General features: G+C 36.0%; 1 protein-coding gene across 4 annotated transcripts; it reads right to left on the reverse strand.

Moving 5' to 3' along the window:
- Positions 1-14: 14 nt before the first annotated feature.
- Positions 15-8,826, reverse strand: LOC110447592 (kelch-like protein 24). Of its 4 annotated transcripts, XM_021493382.1 has the most exons (3): positions 7,072-7,082; positions 6,640-6,662; positions 15-3,142 (listed from the first exon to the last, which is right to left on the reverse strand). In XM_021493382.1, the coding sequence occupies exons 2-3, from the start codon at positions 6,640-6,642 to the stop codon at positions 1,286-1,288; spliced, it is 1,860 nt and encodes a 619-aa protein (XP_021349057.1). In that variant the 5' UTR covers positions 6,643-6,662; positions 7,072-7,082; the 3' UTR covers positions 15-1,285. The 4 variants fall into 4 exon arrangements, 3 of the variants coding, with proteins under 3 accessions (XP_021349057.1, XP_021349058.1, XP_021349059.1); XM_021493383.1 differs by lacking the exons at positions 6,640-6,662; positions 7,072-7,082 and adding an exon at positions 8,758-8,826; XM_021493384.1 differs by lacking the exons at positions 6,640-6,662; positions 7,072-7,082 and adding an exon at positions 5,749-5,776.
- Between the last annotated feature and the right edge of the window lie 8,737 nt (positions 8,827-17,563).

Genomic DNA, 17,563 nt, shown 5'->3' on the forward strand with positions numbered 1-17,563 from the left:
AGCTTCACGTCCCAACTATCCCTTTGATGGCAATGGAGCCAAATGCTTCCGAGTTAAGTAGCAAGCTCCGCCCACCTCGCACGTCGCTTCCGAGTTTGGTAGCAAGCTCCTCCCACCTCGTGAGTCGCTTCCAAGTTCGATAACAAGCTTCCCCACCTCTCGTCTGATTGGCTCGGCGGAAACACCAGAGTGTAAGTGTGGTTTAGTTCCCAGACTTACACACAGGACTAAAACACAGTCAGGCAAAAGTGGGGATATATTCGATTTAACCAATTACTGTTATATAGAGTAAATAAAGTAGAGGTATAATAATATAGGTTAACACATGTAGGTCTAGAGGTTCTGTTCAACAGCCAAGATAGTATTGTTATGCTGGTCACTAATTTGGAGGTCTTCAATTAGATTTCTGAATCCACTTCATCATTTCATTTATGCTGCATAAACTTTTGACTCTTAATAATATGGTAATTAATCAGCTCATTAAAATTAATTATAATGATCTAGGGTAAAAACGGTCCATAATGTTATCATAATAAAACCATTATGATCACAAAGACTAGTTAGAAAACTCACATGTCAACATTTTCATGAAATTGTTGATTTTCAGTCTTCATATGTTCATATGTTCATATGTTCAAACATATTTGTCTTGGTAGTAGTCACCCCAACCTCACTCAACAAGACCCTGTGTGTGCAGACAGCTTGCTTATGTGACTACGTAATGTAATCTACAGTTAGAGGTTTCACCTAGCAATGATTTCCAATGCTTCATATACTTCACAGGTAAAGATAAGGTAAATCAATTCCATACATCTATAGTGCGTTTATATAACGGAACAATTGTTTTCGTCTCTTCACAAATGTGATCCAATGATGTATTATATATCTAGATCTTATAACAATGAGACTAATTCTATTTTCTTAAAAATAGTTTTAAATGTTATGCCACAGCATTCTGATTTACAGATTGTGTACATAAATGTCAGCTGAAATACTTGTATGTTGAAGGGATGTGATTTTTCAACACTTAATTAAGTTTCAACAGGCACCTGTGGTGTACACAACTTTTATTTTCATAAATCTCAACTTCAAAACTGTCCCCCTCCTTAAAATAAGGACATTTAAAATACAATTTACTGTTGTCAAATTAGAAGAAAAATCAGGATCTTACATTTACTCTTTAAAATGTTTTTAAGATGGGGGTGGGGGCATGTTAGCAAGTTACTCAAGATCATATTCCCAAAATATTGAATAGCTCATGGAATGACATCAGAAGTTTTCAATTCTAACTCTGGTCTTCCTCTGTATTTTCATCATTGCTTTCATCATCTGGATTAGGATCATCCAGATGTGACATGAAGTAGGATCTTGGGGCTACACACAAGTGCATTTTGCACCTGTCGGCCCTTCCCCAGGTGGACAGCTCCGGAAAGTTCATCCATGGATGTTCAATATCTCCAGTTTCCAAATCAATAAGACAATTTTCTGATATTGGCAAGGGTTCATATTCTTCATAATCAAAAGCAGAAAAGACTACCAACTTTTTGTTGTGATGCACCAACTGTGTACCACGTTCTTTCAATCTCTCCTTCTTCAGTACAGACTTGATGATCAGTCCTCCATCTCCTGGTGTCCACTGGATTATCTCCCCTGCCCCAGATGCAAGGTATACAGTCTTGTCAACAGTTACAGCGCCGCTCAGTGCAACAGGTATAGGTAAGTCACCAAACACTGTTGTTTGTCTGGAAACTGTGTCAAAACATTGGATTCTAAGGGAAGCACTGTCTTCTCTGGTTTTCCCACCAAAAATGTAGACTTTTCTATCGATGGCTGTTGCACTAAAAGTGTGTACTGGGTAGGGGAGAGCAGCTTTGGTCACAGCAGTCCATGACTCGCTATGGATGTCAAACTCCATGATCCCAGACATCACCCGGTTGTGTTCCACCTCACATCCACCAATAGCATATAAGCAGTGTTTTACACAGACTAAAGCATGGTTATACATGCGTTTCCCTGATGATGGACACTTCGCCCAATTGTTTGTCAGTGAAATAAACTTTTGTACCTGTCCACGTGAGTTTGCTACTCCACCATGGACATACAAATCATTGTCGTGGATACAAGAAGCAGCTCCTAGACCATATGCTGTTGGACTTGTAAAGCGCTGGAATCCCCAGTTTTCTTCCTGGAAACTGTAGGCATACAAGGATGGTGTGTTGTCACACTTGACACTGAACATGATATTTGCAAGCTTACTTTTTTTCCTGAAATGTGTTCGATGTGAAGAAATTTCATGACGTCTCACTCCAGCACAGTGATAGAGTTTGGCCTCATCCAATAAACTTCGCACGCGACAGTTTTCACAGAGAACTGGGTAACGTTCTGTCAATTCAAATAAGTACTCGGCCTGCATCAGTGGAAACTTCACATATTCCAAAACATCGTATAGAACAGCATCAACCTGACGTTCCTCACTTTTGTTGGACACCCATTTCATGACAGCTTCAACAGTATTCTCCTCTGAAGAGGTAATCAGACTTTCCATTTTCATCATTTCAATAATATCCTCCTTGTCCAGGTTCAAAAAATCCTCAGATGTTCTGAATGTATCAAACTTTTCACCCAGTTTTTCTAGACAGGAATCTGCCAGTTTCCTGCATGAATGTGCTTTCGCAAACTTCAATGTTGAAGCACAGTCCTCAAAGGTCAGCTTGTCAATAATGAAATTCTCACAATCATACTGAAGAGATCCTATTCCAAGCATGCATGCAGCTTTAAGCAAATCTTGTACATTTTCATTTTCAATTACTTCATCAAAGGCATATATGTAGTCTAGTATGCACTTGAAAGTAGATGCAGTGACACATTTCAATTCAACCTCATCTTGGGACTTTTCTTTAAATTCACTTGTGAACATGCTACGGAAGAATGGGGACAGCGCGGCTAGCACTAATCTATGACATAGAAATTTTTCTGAGTCTACAACGATAGTTACATCAGTTAAACTTTTATCGTGGTACAAGGCTTGAATTCCTTCATGGAGATCACGACCGAGATACGGTCCCTCATCTTCTGCCTCGTTATCATCTTCATCATCATTTTTATCCTGCGAGTGGTTAGAGGATGCATCCACATTTGCCATCTGTAAGTAGAATTAAAATAGAACCATAAGCCACCGACTATGACCACCCCTCCCCCATAAACAGGAAAACTGTAGGAAAGAAAAATAAACACCTACCAGAGCTTTCTGTACACCATTGGAAGTATGTTATTGAGTCTCAATAATGAGGTTTGACTCAAAAATTTAAAATAATAGCTCTATTTGGCACATGTTTGGACTCTCCAAATTCAAAGAATATTCTATTTGACTTCTGCTATTGCTTTGTGAAGGCTCATCTGAAAGCCCCTAACCACCATATGCATTGTGGTATCTGTTTAGACTTGTATAGATTCTTAAAACATAGCAACTAGGTAGTAACATAATATCTATAGCTTATCACTGTATTTTGAGTCTAAAGGCAATACTTATCACTAATTGTACACATATGTAGCAACCAAGGAAAATCAGGTTATATACAGTGCAATTATATTCCCAATGTTAAGCATGGCCAGTCGCTGGATGGGTGCATCCTTGCATGTTACAATTGGTGGCAGTCTCATGATCCTGTGAGCCCTAGCTGTGTATCTGTTTCTTTAATTATTAATGGAGCAGTCTTTCTCCATCCCATCAAAAGAGAAGGTGATTGTCATGTTATTTCGAACTAGACCCCTTAGTGTACATTGTAACCAGTTTCCTTTGGGTGGGGAAGGTGCATTGGTGCACTGGGAGACCCACATGATTCCCAAGGTAAAGTTATGAGACAAGGATTTCCTGAAAAGGAAAACAAGCCTGAGGAATAGAAAGCATTAACAAATGAATATGAGGGAAAATACTACTTTACTGGCACCCTCTTTAGTGCAGAAACATTGAGCACAGGTGGTGACTGGATGGCATGCATGCTCATACGATACATATATTTTTGGTAAAGTCACTATACTTAGCTCATATCTCAACCCATAGGTAAAAAATTATTTCATCAGCATCAGCCTGTGTTTGACACCAAGTGAACAGGTTCTGGAGCACTGGCAAATCTGGCTTTATAGGCAGATTTTGGCTATACAGTCAAATATGACTACCGGTATACATATAAAGGACAAATGTAAACAAACAAGCTAATCAACCATGGTCGCAATTTCCTTATGCTCATTAAAATTTTGGTGGACAAACAGGCAAGTCGGTAAAACGAAAGGTTTCTATCTAATAACTCAATTTCTGATGACTTTGTTGATTTTCTTTGTTGCAATTTTTGGTACCGGTACCAGCATCTTTTAACCTCTGTATCTGATGATAACATATGAAAATTAACAATTTCTCTCCCAATACGCTAAATATTTCACTCCCTCTCGTCACATAAAAAACTTTCACTGCATGTTATCATTTCTACTCAGAAATATCTTCTGAAAGCACAGCTGAGGCATCTTCGGGAAGACATTGACCCATATTGAATAGACACAGGCTATACTTTTTTACTTATAAGGGACACATGATGACAGGAAAAGAAAGAACCATAGAAACATTTACCAAATGAATTAAAATTGTACCCAAAATGAAACAGTTTTAAAAGAAAAATATCAATATTTCTTATACAATACATGCCTTTAGCCTTCATCTTATGTATTTCTTGGGTACCAACAGCATGTGTGTCTATTTATAGAGCTCATTTAAGTGCATCAGATTCACTTGGAATTTTTAGCTGGTCAGAGCAGAGACATATAAAGCCAGAGATTTGCAACTCGCCCAGATCTGCAAACGCACGCATGAGCCTATTGTTCTCGGAGATCCGTCGCAAGACTTGGGCTGCAGTTGCACATATAGGCGGTATCAGCTTTCGTTATAGATTTTGTTTTATAATTTCAAGTTACATAAGTATCGGACACTATTTTTATTTACGGAACCCATCAATTAATTATCTGAATACTGAAATAGATATATATAAATTTAAGCAATCCATGGGTAAAGAACGCACATCGTGTTATGTACTTATGAGTAGGGCGACTAATTAGTGTGTTTACATGCAATTTATAATTGCTACCTATGCGAGTTCAGGTGTGAATTTTGCAGGGTGTGTCAATACGTCGTGAACCTTTATTTAGAATTTTAATTAGCCAGAAGAGTTAGATTACAATTACCAGTACCGATCCCTTAAGGCTTTTGCCCCTAGTCGCACCTGCCTCCCTTAGTTCATCTCCCGTAAGATCTCCTCACAGGTAAGTCACCTTCACACCTGTGATGACCTCAAGAGGTATTTGAAGAATTGCTATGTTTCCCCTATTGGGCCCATCCCTTCTGCCCCCAGAGGGTGCCACACTCGCTGTTTATACAAAATTGAGTCTGTTTTGCCAAAGGATGCTCCAGACTAAATTAGGACAAAATCCCTTAACCCCTATGGTAAAAGAGGGATTATAAAGGTTTTACTTCTCTTTCCCCTATTGGGCCCCGCCCCTCAAGTCCCAGGGGGGCCCATTTATACAAAATTGGTTCCACTTTACCCAAGGATGTGCCACACCAAATATGGACCAAATCCTTTCATTCCCACAGGTGAAGAAGGATTTAAAAAAATAATTTGCTATGTTTCCCCTATTGGGCCCCGTTTATCAGGCCCCAGTGGGGCCACACCCACCATTTATACAAAATTGGTTCCACTTTACCCAAGGATGCTCCACACCAAATATGGACCAAATCCTTTCATTCCTACAAAAAAAAAGGAGGATTTTAAAGAATAATTTGCTATGTTTCCCCTATTTGGCCCTGCCCCTCAGGCCCCTGGCAGGCCAGACCCACAGTTTATACAAAATTGGTCCCCCTTCACCCAAGGATGCTTCTGACCAAATATGGAACAAATCCTTTCATTCCTACAGAAGTAGAAGTATTTTTAAAGAATTTGCTATATTTTCCCTATTGGGCCCCGCCCCTCTACCCCCAACATTTATACAAAATTGAGTCCCCTTGGCCAAAGAAGCTCAACAAAAAAATATTGTAGAATATAAATCACCTAACAGATTAAAAAAAAGGAGTTTAAACAGCCTTGCCTATTTTTTTCTGTATTATATCGTCTAGTCATCAGTTTTCGTGCATTATGTATTTCCGCGCAGTCATTTTATCAAGCTATATCTCGTAACTACGTGACCTGCTGGACACAACACAAGGATATTTTAGACGTTTGGCCATCGCCTGTAAACTGACATAAAAATTAAAGGAAGTTCGTCCAGAAAACATAAGAATTAATCACTGATTGAAAAACATGCAAAAATATGCAGTTCTGCTTAATGCACTTTTTATCTTGCTCAAAATGAACCCATACCTAAAAAAAAAGGTGATATATTTCATTCATGAACCAGTCTATTTTGTAGTCTGACAAACGTACGAAATGTCGTATGCAAATGAGGTCACATCTCCTCACCGATTTTTTTCCACCCCCGAAGAGCGAAGAAGTCATTCTTTTATCGATAAACTGTGTTTTCAAGGAAACGTAAACCTTGTAATGCATTGAACTTCCAATTTTCACCAATTTTAAACAGAACAAAAGGAGAAAAACTTACCATCAACCAAAACCGATATAAGACTGCGGAAAAAAAATAACAGATTCTATATTATAACTAAATAAATATAATAAATATAATAATAAATAAATTTTGATAATTGATTTGACGATCAAAGATATTTTTTTATTCCGAACGAAGCTTTTGTTCTTGCAGGTCACTGTAGAGAATTTCTTTTTAGTGTATTTGAGTTATCTTTCTTTGAACACTAAATCAAAATAGACACAAGGAAACATATGACAGCTACTTCCGATGAGAGAAATTTGTTAAAGATTGTTTGGTTTTTTTTTTTAAATACAGTTTTATGTTGCTAGTTTTTGTTTCCATTAGTAGATTGTATACATGTTTATGACAGTCATCCGTATTCAACAGTTTTCTGTCGATATGAGTACGAAATCGTGGATGCTTCTTAAGTGCGCGGAAACCGGTAACCTGAGGATAATGTAATGGCTGCCAGTGATGAAATTCCATTCTGAAATCACGATTCATTCTCATATTAATTATCAAGTTTAGTAATTATTTGATGACGCTAAAATTAAGAACAACAATATAAAAATATTAATTATCAAATTATGTTGAAATTTTTTTTTAGGAAAAATCTAAATTTAACATACAATTTTTCTCATTTTTGTAACATTATTGTATACAATGATGAGTAATGGCCACCGTAATTTGCGTTTCAGAAATCCTCTAACGATATCGTAGGCTGTAGCAACGAAATTGATGTCATCCAAATAGACTACCCGACACGGGTGCGCTTCGGTATGAGAAAGAGGCAGTTTCTTATCTCGATCTGTAGTAAAATGGAACACTTCATCATATAAGTCAGTTTACGAAAATAATTGACGGGCATTCAAATAATTTTCTTAATTTCAAAAATCGTTTTGACAGTTTCTGACAAATTTTACTCATTTATTCCCTAAAATATTCATTAGAACAAATAGTTTTTCATGTTTAGAAATGTGATAGAATATTTATGTTGTTGCATCGTACTGTTTCCCAGGAATTTTTTTTTCATTTCATTTTTTTGATATTTCAATGGAGTTATGAGAAATGTTTAAGAGGTATAGGCAGATATGATATTTACTCAAAATGCATAAAACTATATAAATTTTGATTGAGAATACACACCATTCATTTTTATTGCAAAATAAAACAAAGGCTGCGTCATATATATCAAAAGTGTTCCATTTTGGATACTTTTCCATTTTGGGTACCCTTACCCTAAACGTATTAAGTTTTATTCAATCTAATTAAAATTATATCTTCACATCGCTCCCGTTTACTGATGATATGTCGCTTCAACGCGACATATCATCAGTAAACGTGAGCGATGTGAAGATATAATTTTATTTTATGTGATGATATGTCGCGTTGAAGCGACATATCAGTAAACGGGAGCGATGTGAAGATATAATTTTAATTAGATTGAGTTTTATTTGACTTATCTTAGCCAGATATGCCGGTGCTCCAGTACCAGGTGAAGAGAATTCACTTGTTAGATTCCATTTATCCACAGCCATATATACTGTAACGGATTTAGATGCCAAAGTCTGTGGTAGTCTGTAGGCATCTGCATCTAGTGTTTAAATGTAAATATGTGAACACATGAAGTTATCAGTAAATCCTCCCTACCTGATACTAAATTGACGATACAGTATGGAAAGGAAAACAACTAATGTCTGTGATTGGATCCCCTGTTTGACTTACGGCAGTACATAATTATGTGCTAAAATGACCACAGGGGCTCGGTTTCGTGTTACTCTCTGTTAATAATAAACCTATACACACCAGTAAATATATACATATTCTAAAACCTTAAAAATTGAGGGTACCGAGGTGTTTTTTAACCTTGGTAACCTCAATTTTTATAAGGTTTTAGAATCAGTATAAACACCGGATAAAAAGTGTTGCTGTTATTTACTGGTGTGTATATTATTAACCGAAAGTATCCGAAACCGAGCCCCTGTGAAAATGACCTGCCACATGGAACGGCATTGCCAAATGCGCCCTAACGACGAGAAGAAATAGTAACTATTGAAGTGGTTGACAACCATTGACTTAAACATTACTTCACCACAATTACATGTACACTGACAACACCATGAACATATTTACCGTGTAACGCAATGTAATGATAGGATAGCGAGGTTGCGTTTAAACCTGTCAACTTCCGGTTTGAAGGTGTTTCTAAATTCAAAGCCAAGTCAGAAACTGGTACCCGTCTTGGAAGCCTCGGTCCAAGTTATATATAGTTAACACAAATTATAAGTAACCATTAGGCACCCATTTTTTTTTTTAAATAGCTGATCTATGTATTCTCAGGATCAGTCTTAAAAATCATGCAAGGTTCCATGGACTTAACAAGATAGTTTTCATTGAGTAATTTTCAAAAACAAAACTACCTTTACTAGCCGAGTTCTATGTACTCCACAGTGACGAAAATGGCTTTGAAATGCGGGAGGGGCAAGGTTCAAGTTTCTCTGGTCCTGACACCAGCCTTTAGATATTTCACAGATAGATGGCTGGTGCCACGCCAGACATTGGCACCAGACACTGGTCATGATCTGCTGTCGAAATGTCTAAGTCTCAGCTATAGTGGTGTCAGGGCCAAAGGAAACTCGGGCTGTCGGTGATCTGGTTTTGCTAAATATAGGGGAGACCGGGACAAGTTTGGCCCATTTCTATTAAAGTCGTTCTGGACAGACAGACATTTGTTGAAATGTATGCTATATCACGGAATTCCGTGGTTATATGTATACCATTTGGAAGATAAATTCCTTTCATGAAATAATAACTAAAGGCAAACACGTCCGTATTTATAATAATATCATTATTTTTGTTCATAACGAGGAAATTACAATTAAACAGGCTATTGAATGTTTACGATCGAGTTGTTGTTCACCTCACATGTAACACATATGTGAATACATAATATGACACAAACATCCACAGTTCGTACAAAAATAACACTTAGTTGAACGTACGTATGACAGAAAAACATACATAAGGTTTCAGAAAGTCTTATATCATACCTCATCACCCGACGTTCACAGGTAGGACAAGATAAATTTTATTAGAGTCGGCAGAGACATATAAAGCCATTTTATTACAATACAGAGAAAAAATAGACAAGGTTTTCGTTTAAACTCCGTTTTTTCTGTCAGGTCAATTTTAAATCTGTTCGGTGATATATATTAAAAAATATTTTTTATGTTGCGCTTCTCTGGATTCAGCTTCGTAAAATAACTACAACATTGCTAAATTCATCTGAGAATGAGAAGTCATCACTGGCAGCCATTACATTATAATACAGAGAAAAAAAGGCAAGGTTTTCGTTTAAACTCCGTTTTTTTCTAGATGGTCAATTTTAAATCGGTTCAGTGATTTAAATTTTACATTTTTTTTCTTTTTCTTCTGATATATCGACTTCATAAAATATTTTGAAAATTAATTGACATACCGTAGTAATTTAATCTTGCTTGTAACAAGCATTTCCATTGGCTTTAAAATTTATGTTATCAGCCCATAACGTAAAAAAATGACGTCACCATTTGTAACGTCGCTTTTGATTGGTTGATACAGCAGCGCAATAATTTCTAAGAGAAAAGAGTCCATCAATAAAAGTGGATTTCCACAGGGATTGTGTACAGTAGATTAAATTATAAGGATTAACTTGAATATATTTTTCATGTTATGGAGCTATAACACAAAAAACCGGAGTGTACTCTCATCATAAACCGCTTCGCGGTTTATATAGAGTACACTCCGGTTTTTTTGTGTTATTTCTCCATAACATGAAAAATATATTCAAGTTAATCCTTAAATAAAGTTTTAAGAGAAAAGGACGTTTTCACGATAAAGCCTCATTATAGGAGCATCGAAATGAGCATTTTATTCAATTTACACCTATTTGTTAGTTGCGTTAGTTGATGTCATCCTTACAAATTGCCCTAGTCTTTGTTTTAAGCCTATCAATTTTAACTGTGGTCTAAGTGACTGTCACAATTTTATCGGAATTGTTATAAAAGGCACAGCACATTGCTTGCCTAGGGTAAAAAGTAAATTCCGTAGTTTTAAAAACTTTGAACAGAATAATTTTAACTCTGACTTATCAAATGTTCCTTTTCATGTTGCATATGTGTTTGATGATACCGAGGATATTTACTGGGCTCATGATAAATTGATAAGAGAAGTTGTTGATGTACATTTACCTGTTAAAGAGCGCAAACCTCGTGTAAATAAACTTCATTTTTTAAACAGTAATCTTAGAAAAGCTGCCTTTAAGGAAATAAGTACAACCGCATCAAAACAGCTGCTAACTGGGAAGCCTACAGAAATTATGTAGAGAAACTCCGTAGACAGTCTGTAAGGCTCTATTTTCAAGAACGATGTGGTGGAGGTCCAGCCTCTAAAGATTTTTGGGCCTACTGTTAAGCCCTTTTTATCTAACAAATGTTTTAATGACCAGAAAATCATTTTAGAAGAAAGCGAATGCATTGTATTCAAACAGAGTGAAGTGTGTGATGTTTTTAATGATTTTTTCTCTACAGTTGCTGATGATATTGGTTAAGATCCAGAGGGCGTGTCTAATTTTACAGACCACCTGAGTGTTATTAACATTAAAAGTTCTGTCTGTAGAGAAAATGAAAACAATGTTTTTAACTTTCAGCACGTAGAAGAGAATGATGTTAAGAAACTGTTTTCATCATTGATTGTGAAAAAAGCAACAGGTTTTGATGGTATCTCTGCCAAGATCTTAAAAGCTGGTACAGAATATTTTAATCCTGTCATAACATCCCTTTTTAACCATTGTGTAACTGTTTCCCATTTCCCTGGTGTTCTTAAAAAGGCACAGGTTTTAACAATTTTTTAGACAAACAATCCTATGGAAAAGAGTAACTTCAGGCCTGTTAGTATTTTACCCTCTTTGTCAAAATATTTTGAAAGGCTTGTTCATAACCAACTGAGTGAATATCTTAAGCCATTTTTTAGTCCTTTCTTGGCAGCGAGCTGCTGCTGCTGCTGCTCTTGAGGACTGGAGGCAGGTCATAGACAACCATCAGCATGTTGGAGCCATCCTGATGGACCTGTCCAAGGCATTTGACTGCATTCCTCATAAGCTGCTACTCGGGAAGCTGCAAAGCTTATGAACTGGGTTAGTCATCTATTGACTTCATCAGCAGCTACCTGAGTGGCAGAAAACAGCAGGTCAGACTGGGGCCAGAGACAAGCAAATGGACTGATGTAAAGAAGGGGTCCCCCAGGGTTCTATTGTAGGACCTCTATTTTTTAATATTTTTATGAATGATATTTTTAGCTTTGTAGATAAATGTATTTTATACAATTACGCAGATGACAACACGCTCTCTAAGATTTGTGACAATTATCTATATTTGAAAGATTGTTTAGAAAAAGAGAGCAAAGTTCTTATAGAATGGTTTGATTTTAATGGTATGAAGGCCAATCCAGAGAAATTTCAGGCAATATGTTTTGGCAAAAAGAATAGTAACACTATCAAATCTTTTAATATTGAAAGCCTTGAGATTATTTGTGAAGACAGTGTGACACTTTTAGGTGTGGATATTGACTTTCTTCTTAAATTTGATGTACATATATCTCGCCTTTGCAGAAATGCTGCTAAACAACTTGCTGTTTTAAAAAGACTAGGAAACAATCTTACAAAGAAAGGAAAAATTACCATTTTTAAGTCTTTTATTCTATCAAATTTTAACTATTGTCCACTTGCCTGGCACTTTTGTACATTGACAAATACTCGAAAAATGGAAAAAGTTCAGGAACGAGCACTTCGTTTTATTGAAAATGATTATGTTTCCCCAGTCATTGATATTCTTAGACAACACAAACTTGATTTTTTACTTGTAAAACGTATGAAAGATATGGCCTCTGAGGTTTTTAAAAAAAATTCTCCATCAGTTTACTAGTAAGTGTAATCTTACTCCTCTGGCTAATTACAATTCTAGATAAAGGTTCACGACATATAGACACACCCTGCAAAATTCACACCTGAACTCGCATAGGTAGCAATTATAAATTGCATATACACTCACTAATTAGTCGCCCTCATATCACGATGTGCGTTCTTTACCTATAGATTTCTTAAAATTATAAACATCTATTTCAGTATTAAGATGGACTTCTAAATTAAGGACAACAGTATAAAATATTGCTAATTAAATTATGTTGAAAAGGGCCTTCTAAGAATGATCTAAATTTAACATACAAATAATCGATGACGAGTAATGGGCGCTGTAATTTGCGTTTCGGAAATCCTCTAACGATATCGTAGGCCGTTGCAATGAAATCGATGTCATCCAAATAGACTACCCGACACGGGTGCGCTTCGGTATGAGAAAGAGGCAGTTTCCAATCTCTGTAGTATATACGTCTCTGGAGTCGGTGAGCATAAAAAAATAGATTATGAAACGTTCATGAAACCTATCATTATACACGCCTTATACATGTATGTGAGACCTATAACATAATCTCTACAGAGCTTTTAACCGACATAAAACTATATAGTTTCCTCGTTGCGCGTGAGACGCGAAGGAGATCTTCTCGGGTCCTCCGGTATGAGTTCGTGACTTTTTCCTATAGACGTCGGTCGCGCGCGGGTGGGTCACGAACACAATAGTGCTACCCATGCATTGCTCCAAATAAATGCACGGTCTTTATTTGAGTAGCTACACCATCTTTTCCAGTTTTCTCTCATGGACCGACACAAAAGGATTCATTTTTTTGTGCTGTTGTTATATTACCATACTCTGTGCTTTGGGGAAGTTGTTACCATAAAAATTCAACAGCAAAAGAGTGTTCACTTGGTAATCGATTCATAAAAGAATACCATTAGGAAAAATATATATGTAAATCCTCTTCAGTCAGGTAGCGTTCGACATAATTTAATGCTACTCTCTGCAATTTAAGGTAAACTATTTCCTAACATTGATAAACTTATCAAGAAGTATACTTTTCTGGTGGCACGATTTTAATCGTTTGCGACATTAATAAGTGTCTGCTTTAAGAGATTTACAAGAGAGTCGAAAATATAGCATGTGACACATTTTAATATATGTCTATATACAAAAAAACACCAAAAAACAAAACTACTGAACACCGGAAGAACTTGCCTTGATCACCAGCCTTGCTCCAAAATAGCACTCCAAACATGCAGACATTCAATTCAGTGTTTATTGTAATATGGACCCGGGAAATAAAATCCACATCACATTTCTGAGTTTTTCTTCAAGAGCAAACAGATAAAACATCCGGAAACAACTTATTACTTAGGATAAACTGATGTGACATTATTCCAGAAGAGGAATGACACATAATGGAGGAAGACATCGATAAAAGACCTTTGGACTACATAGAACAAGATACGCTTATATAGAAAACGCTAAGACCTTATGAACTATTTCTTTGACTTACCAATTTAAACAATACCGTTAAAGTGCCATTGTATTTACACTTGTTTATATATTTTATGTTTGTCATGGTCATATCAGAATTCTGTGTTTGGATACGTTATGTCATGGTCGGTATTTTTTGGAGATTAAACCATAGGCAGTTAGATAGACTTCCTTGCTATAAAATAGTCATGGTTGGTCGTCTGTTATTTCATATAAAAATGAAGCGGAATTCCTCGCAGTATATATTGCCAAATCTGTCACATGACCACACCAATAAATCATATCATCTCATGGAACACTGTTCCTTGTTTACATTTAATATCACACATTTTTTGTGCACCATTAATTGATTTTAAAGAATTAGCTATATTTCCCCTATAGGGCCCGCCCCTCAGCCCCAAGGGGGGGGGGGGGGGGGGGGGGCAGACCCACCATTTATACAAAGTGTGTTCCCCTTCCCCTAAGTATGCTTATATATACCGATGGTGTAATAATTGGTAATTATATCGGTTACTAATTAAGTATCCTATGGAATGCATCAAATGACTTCCATTCGCGCCAGACGTTGATAGATCCTGTCGACATTTTACAATGCATTATGTGGATTGGAATGGACGCCTTTAAAGGGTTGATTCCGGATATCGATTACATGGATGCGCGTGTTAACCATTACATATATACTGCTCTGAGTAAGCAGCCATCCTCGACATTTCTGTACCTCTGTAATCTGTCAATATCGGGAAATTTAGCATGGCAATCAACAAAGAGCAATGATTTATTCATTGTAAAGGTCAACGGATAACACTTTTTTTCCGAAGACCTCTTAATAAATAATTAATAATCAAATCAAAAGAAATACACTATATACGAATAAATTACCCCTTTGTCGCATAAATAACGTCTCCTGATCCTGAAAACCACAAATACAGAAGTAGACTATTCCATTGCACTACAATGTCAAGTTGGGGTTACATTGATGTAATGGGGAAAAACAGTAAGTAAATCGCCGGGCTTGAGGCTTCATACAAGTAGTTTATATCGCTCTCCTCTACAGACAAAATTCTAACTCTGATTGGATCTCTGATGTTGGCAACTGATCATGTAAGATTATGTAAAGATGTATTTGGTATCTTAAAAAAGTTAACAGTGGAAATTGTAATAATCAAAAGACTTATCTTTATCATTTTAAATCATTTTATTTAGATATACAGGCCATATCCTTTTTTAACTTAATATTCCCGATCGAAAGTAAAATAAGTCTAAGTAAGATAAGAAGGAAAGGTACTAGAAGCGTGCGTTTGACAATGAATATGCCAGGATTTCGTTTAACAATACCTGTGCAATCGTGTGTTTTATGCATATAAAAGTGTATTTAAGGCTTGTTTTTCATTTTCCTTACCTTAATTGGATTTAAAGTGTAACATACATAGGGAGGGAGTGTTTTATTTTCTCTGCACTCCTTACTTGCAGCAAAACATCATGTTGAGTCCCAATTGTATGTTACGCAATACAAAAAGATAAGAGTTACTTTCAATGTGATCAAAATCATTTCTGGACATTTAATATAATTTTAGTAAATAATGAAACGCACCTTTTGGAGAGCGACAATTGATGACCAGGTTTTGCCACAAGAATCTTAGGAAAGGTTTCTATGGCAATGATAAAGCAACGAACAGAGAAAACAAGACAGTTAAACAAATGCAATACTAGTACTTCCATTAGTATATTCGTAGACTGTTGCACATAATATATGTATGTATCAGCAATATGCGTCATTATAGTTCATTACCATCTATTCAATACTTTTTTTTTATTACTTATTAAGTATGATCACATAGCTCTTTTTTTCGGCAGTTGTGATAAGGCCCACAGTGTCCGACATTTGTTGTCCGATTCCTAAACCGGCCTTTTGACGTCAACGTATGTATTTTTGTGGGGAGATAATTAAAATATATTGGGCACAGCAGATTCATATGTATTATCAGTTTAAGTCCCTCAGTACGAACACGCAGTGTGATGCAGTATTACAATTCCTATTGCCGAATCTACCAGAGATAACTGTTTGGTATTCTGCTGTCATTGATGGCCTTTAAGGGAAAGCTAATTGAATAACAATCACACGAAAGGCTATAACGATAATTTAATCAGATAGCAGGCATTCGGATATCAAGTCGACGTAATCTTAGGGGAAATACATAAAATGGAGCAAAACTAATGAGATCTTTCAATTTCATGCATAATGAATGTTATGTTGATTTTAGTCCAGCAGATATGCAATCCGCTTCTTATACAGTCATTGGTTTTATCATATTGCAATATTGAGTAATGTCATTAAACGTTTTACAGGGATAATTATAATTTCATGTATGAATGTGGTCTGTGCTATACCTCACAACTAATTTATGGAGACGATAGGGTGAATATATAGGTAGACAACGGGAAAGTAACTATAGTCTATATCTAATTTGGTTCCCATTCTCAGCTGTGNTTAAAATATAACAGTTGATCAAATTTTGGATTTCGGTTCTTAGGTATGAGAAAAATGATTCTTCTTTAAAAACATACACGACACACGGAATTATTTTAAGACAAACACGACACACGAAATACTATAATATCCATTCCGGAAAGGGTAATTTGTCATAAATACATACCATCCACTTTTTATTTTTCTATTACAAGTTGAAATTTTCAGCATGTTATTAAACACCATGAGGGTCACCTAGGCCCTCGAACAGGTTCAAGTTCAAGTTCTACATTACCTTTAGTCTTTCGACTCATCAGTTTCAAAAGTGATATATTTACAGTTTTTGCAATATTTACATACAGCTGTAATACAATACCAACACCATACAAACAGTACGGAGAGTGCCACCACTGGAGTAAATTGGCTCTTCTTACATTGCCGATTTTATATATTTGGCCAAACTGACTAGTTCTTTTGTGTTATTTACGTTTTATTTATATTAAGTAATTACTTTTTTTTTTTTTTACACAAATTAATATTTCAAAATTTTAACACGCAATCAGAATTACATGGATATTTCCACATAAAATGAAACTCATCTTCAACATCATTTAAATCATACACAGTACATACTCTACATTGCTATGGAAGGGGATCCCCGCCATAATTATTTTTTATGGAATTAGTTACTTCTGGTTTGGAATCTAATTCTATGTACATTTGTATTGTTTCCCTAGTTGATAAGTTATAGAATTAGTTACTTCTGGTTTGGAATCTAATTCTATGTACATTTGTATTATTTCTCTAGTTAATAAGTTATAAAATTAGTTACTTCTGGTTTTGAATGTAAGTCTATGTTCATTTGTATTAATTCTATGTTCATTTGTATTGTTTCACTCGTTTACAAATCTATTGCGTGTTCATTCCATGCTATGCTAGTTTTACCGATCGCGATTTCGACATCGTTTATGACTGGAGCGCCGCTTGTCGTCTTAATGAGGAACTAAAATTCTAGAATGAATTCTAG

This window comes from Mizuhopecten yessoensis, unplaced genomic scaffold (genome assembly GCF_002113885.1).
Source record: "Mizuhopecten yessoensis strain PY_sf001 unplaced genomic scaffold, ASM211388v2 scaffold3459, whole genome shotgun sequence".
Lineage (NCBI taxonomy): Eukaryota > Metazoa > Mollusca > Bivalvia > Pectinida > Pectinidae > Mizuhopecten > Mizuhopecten yessoensis.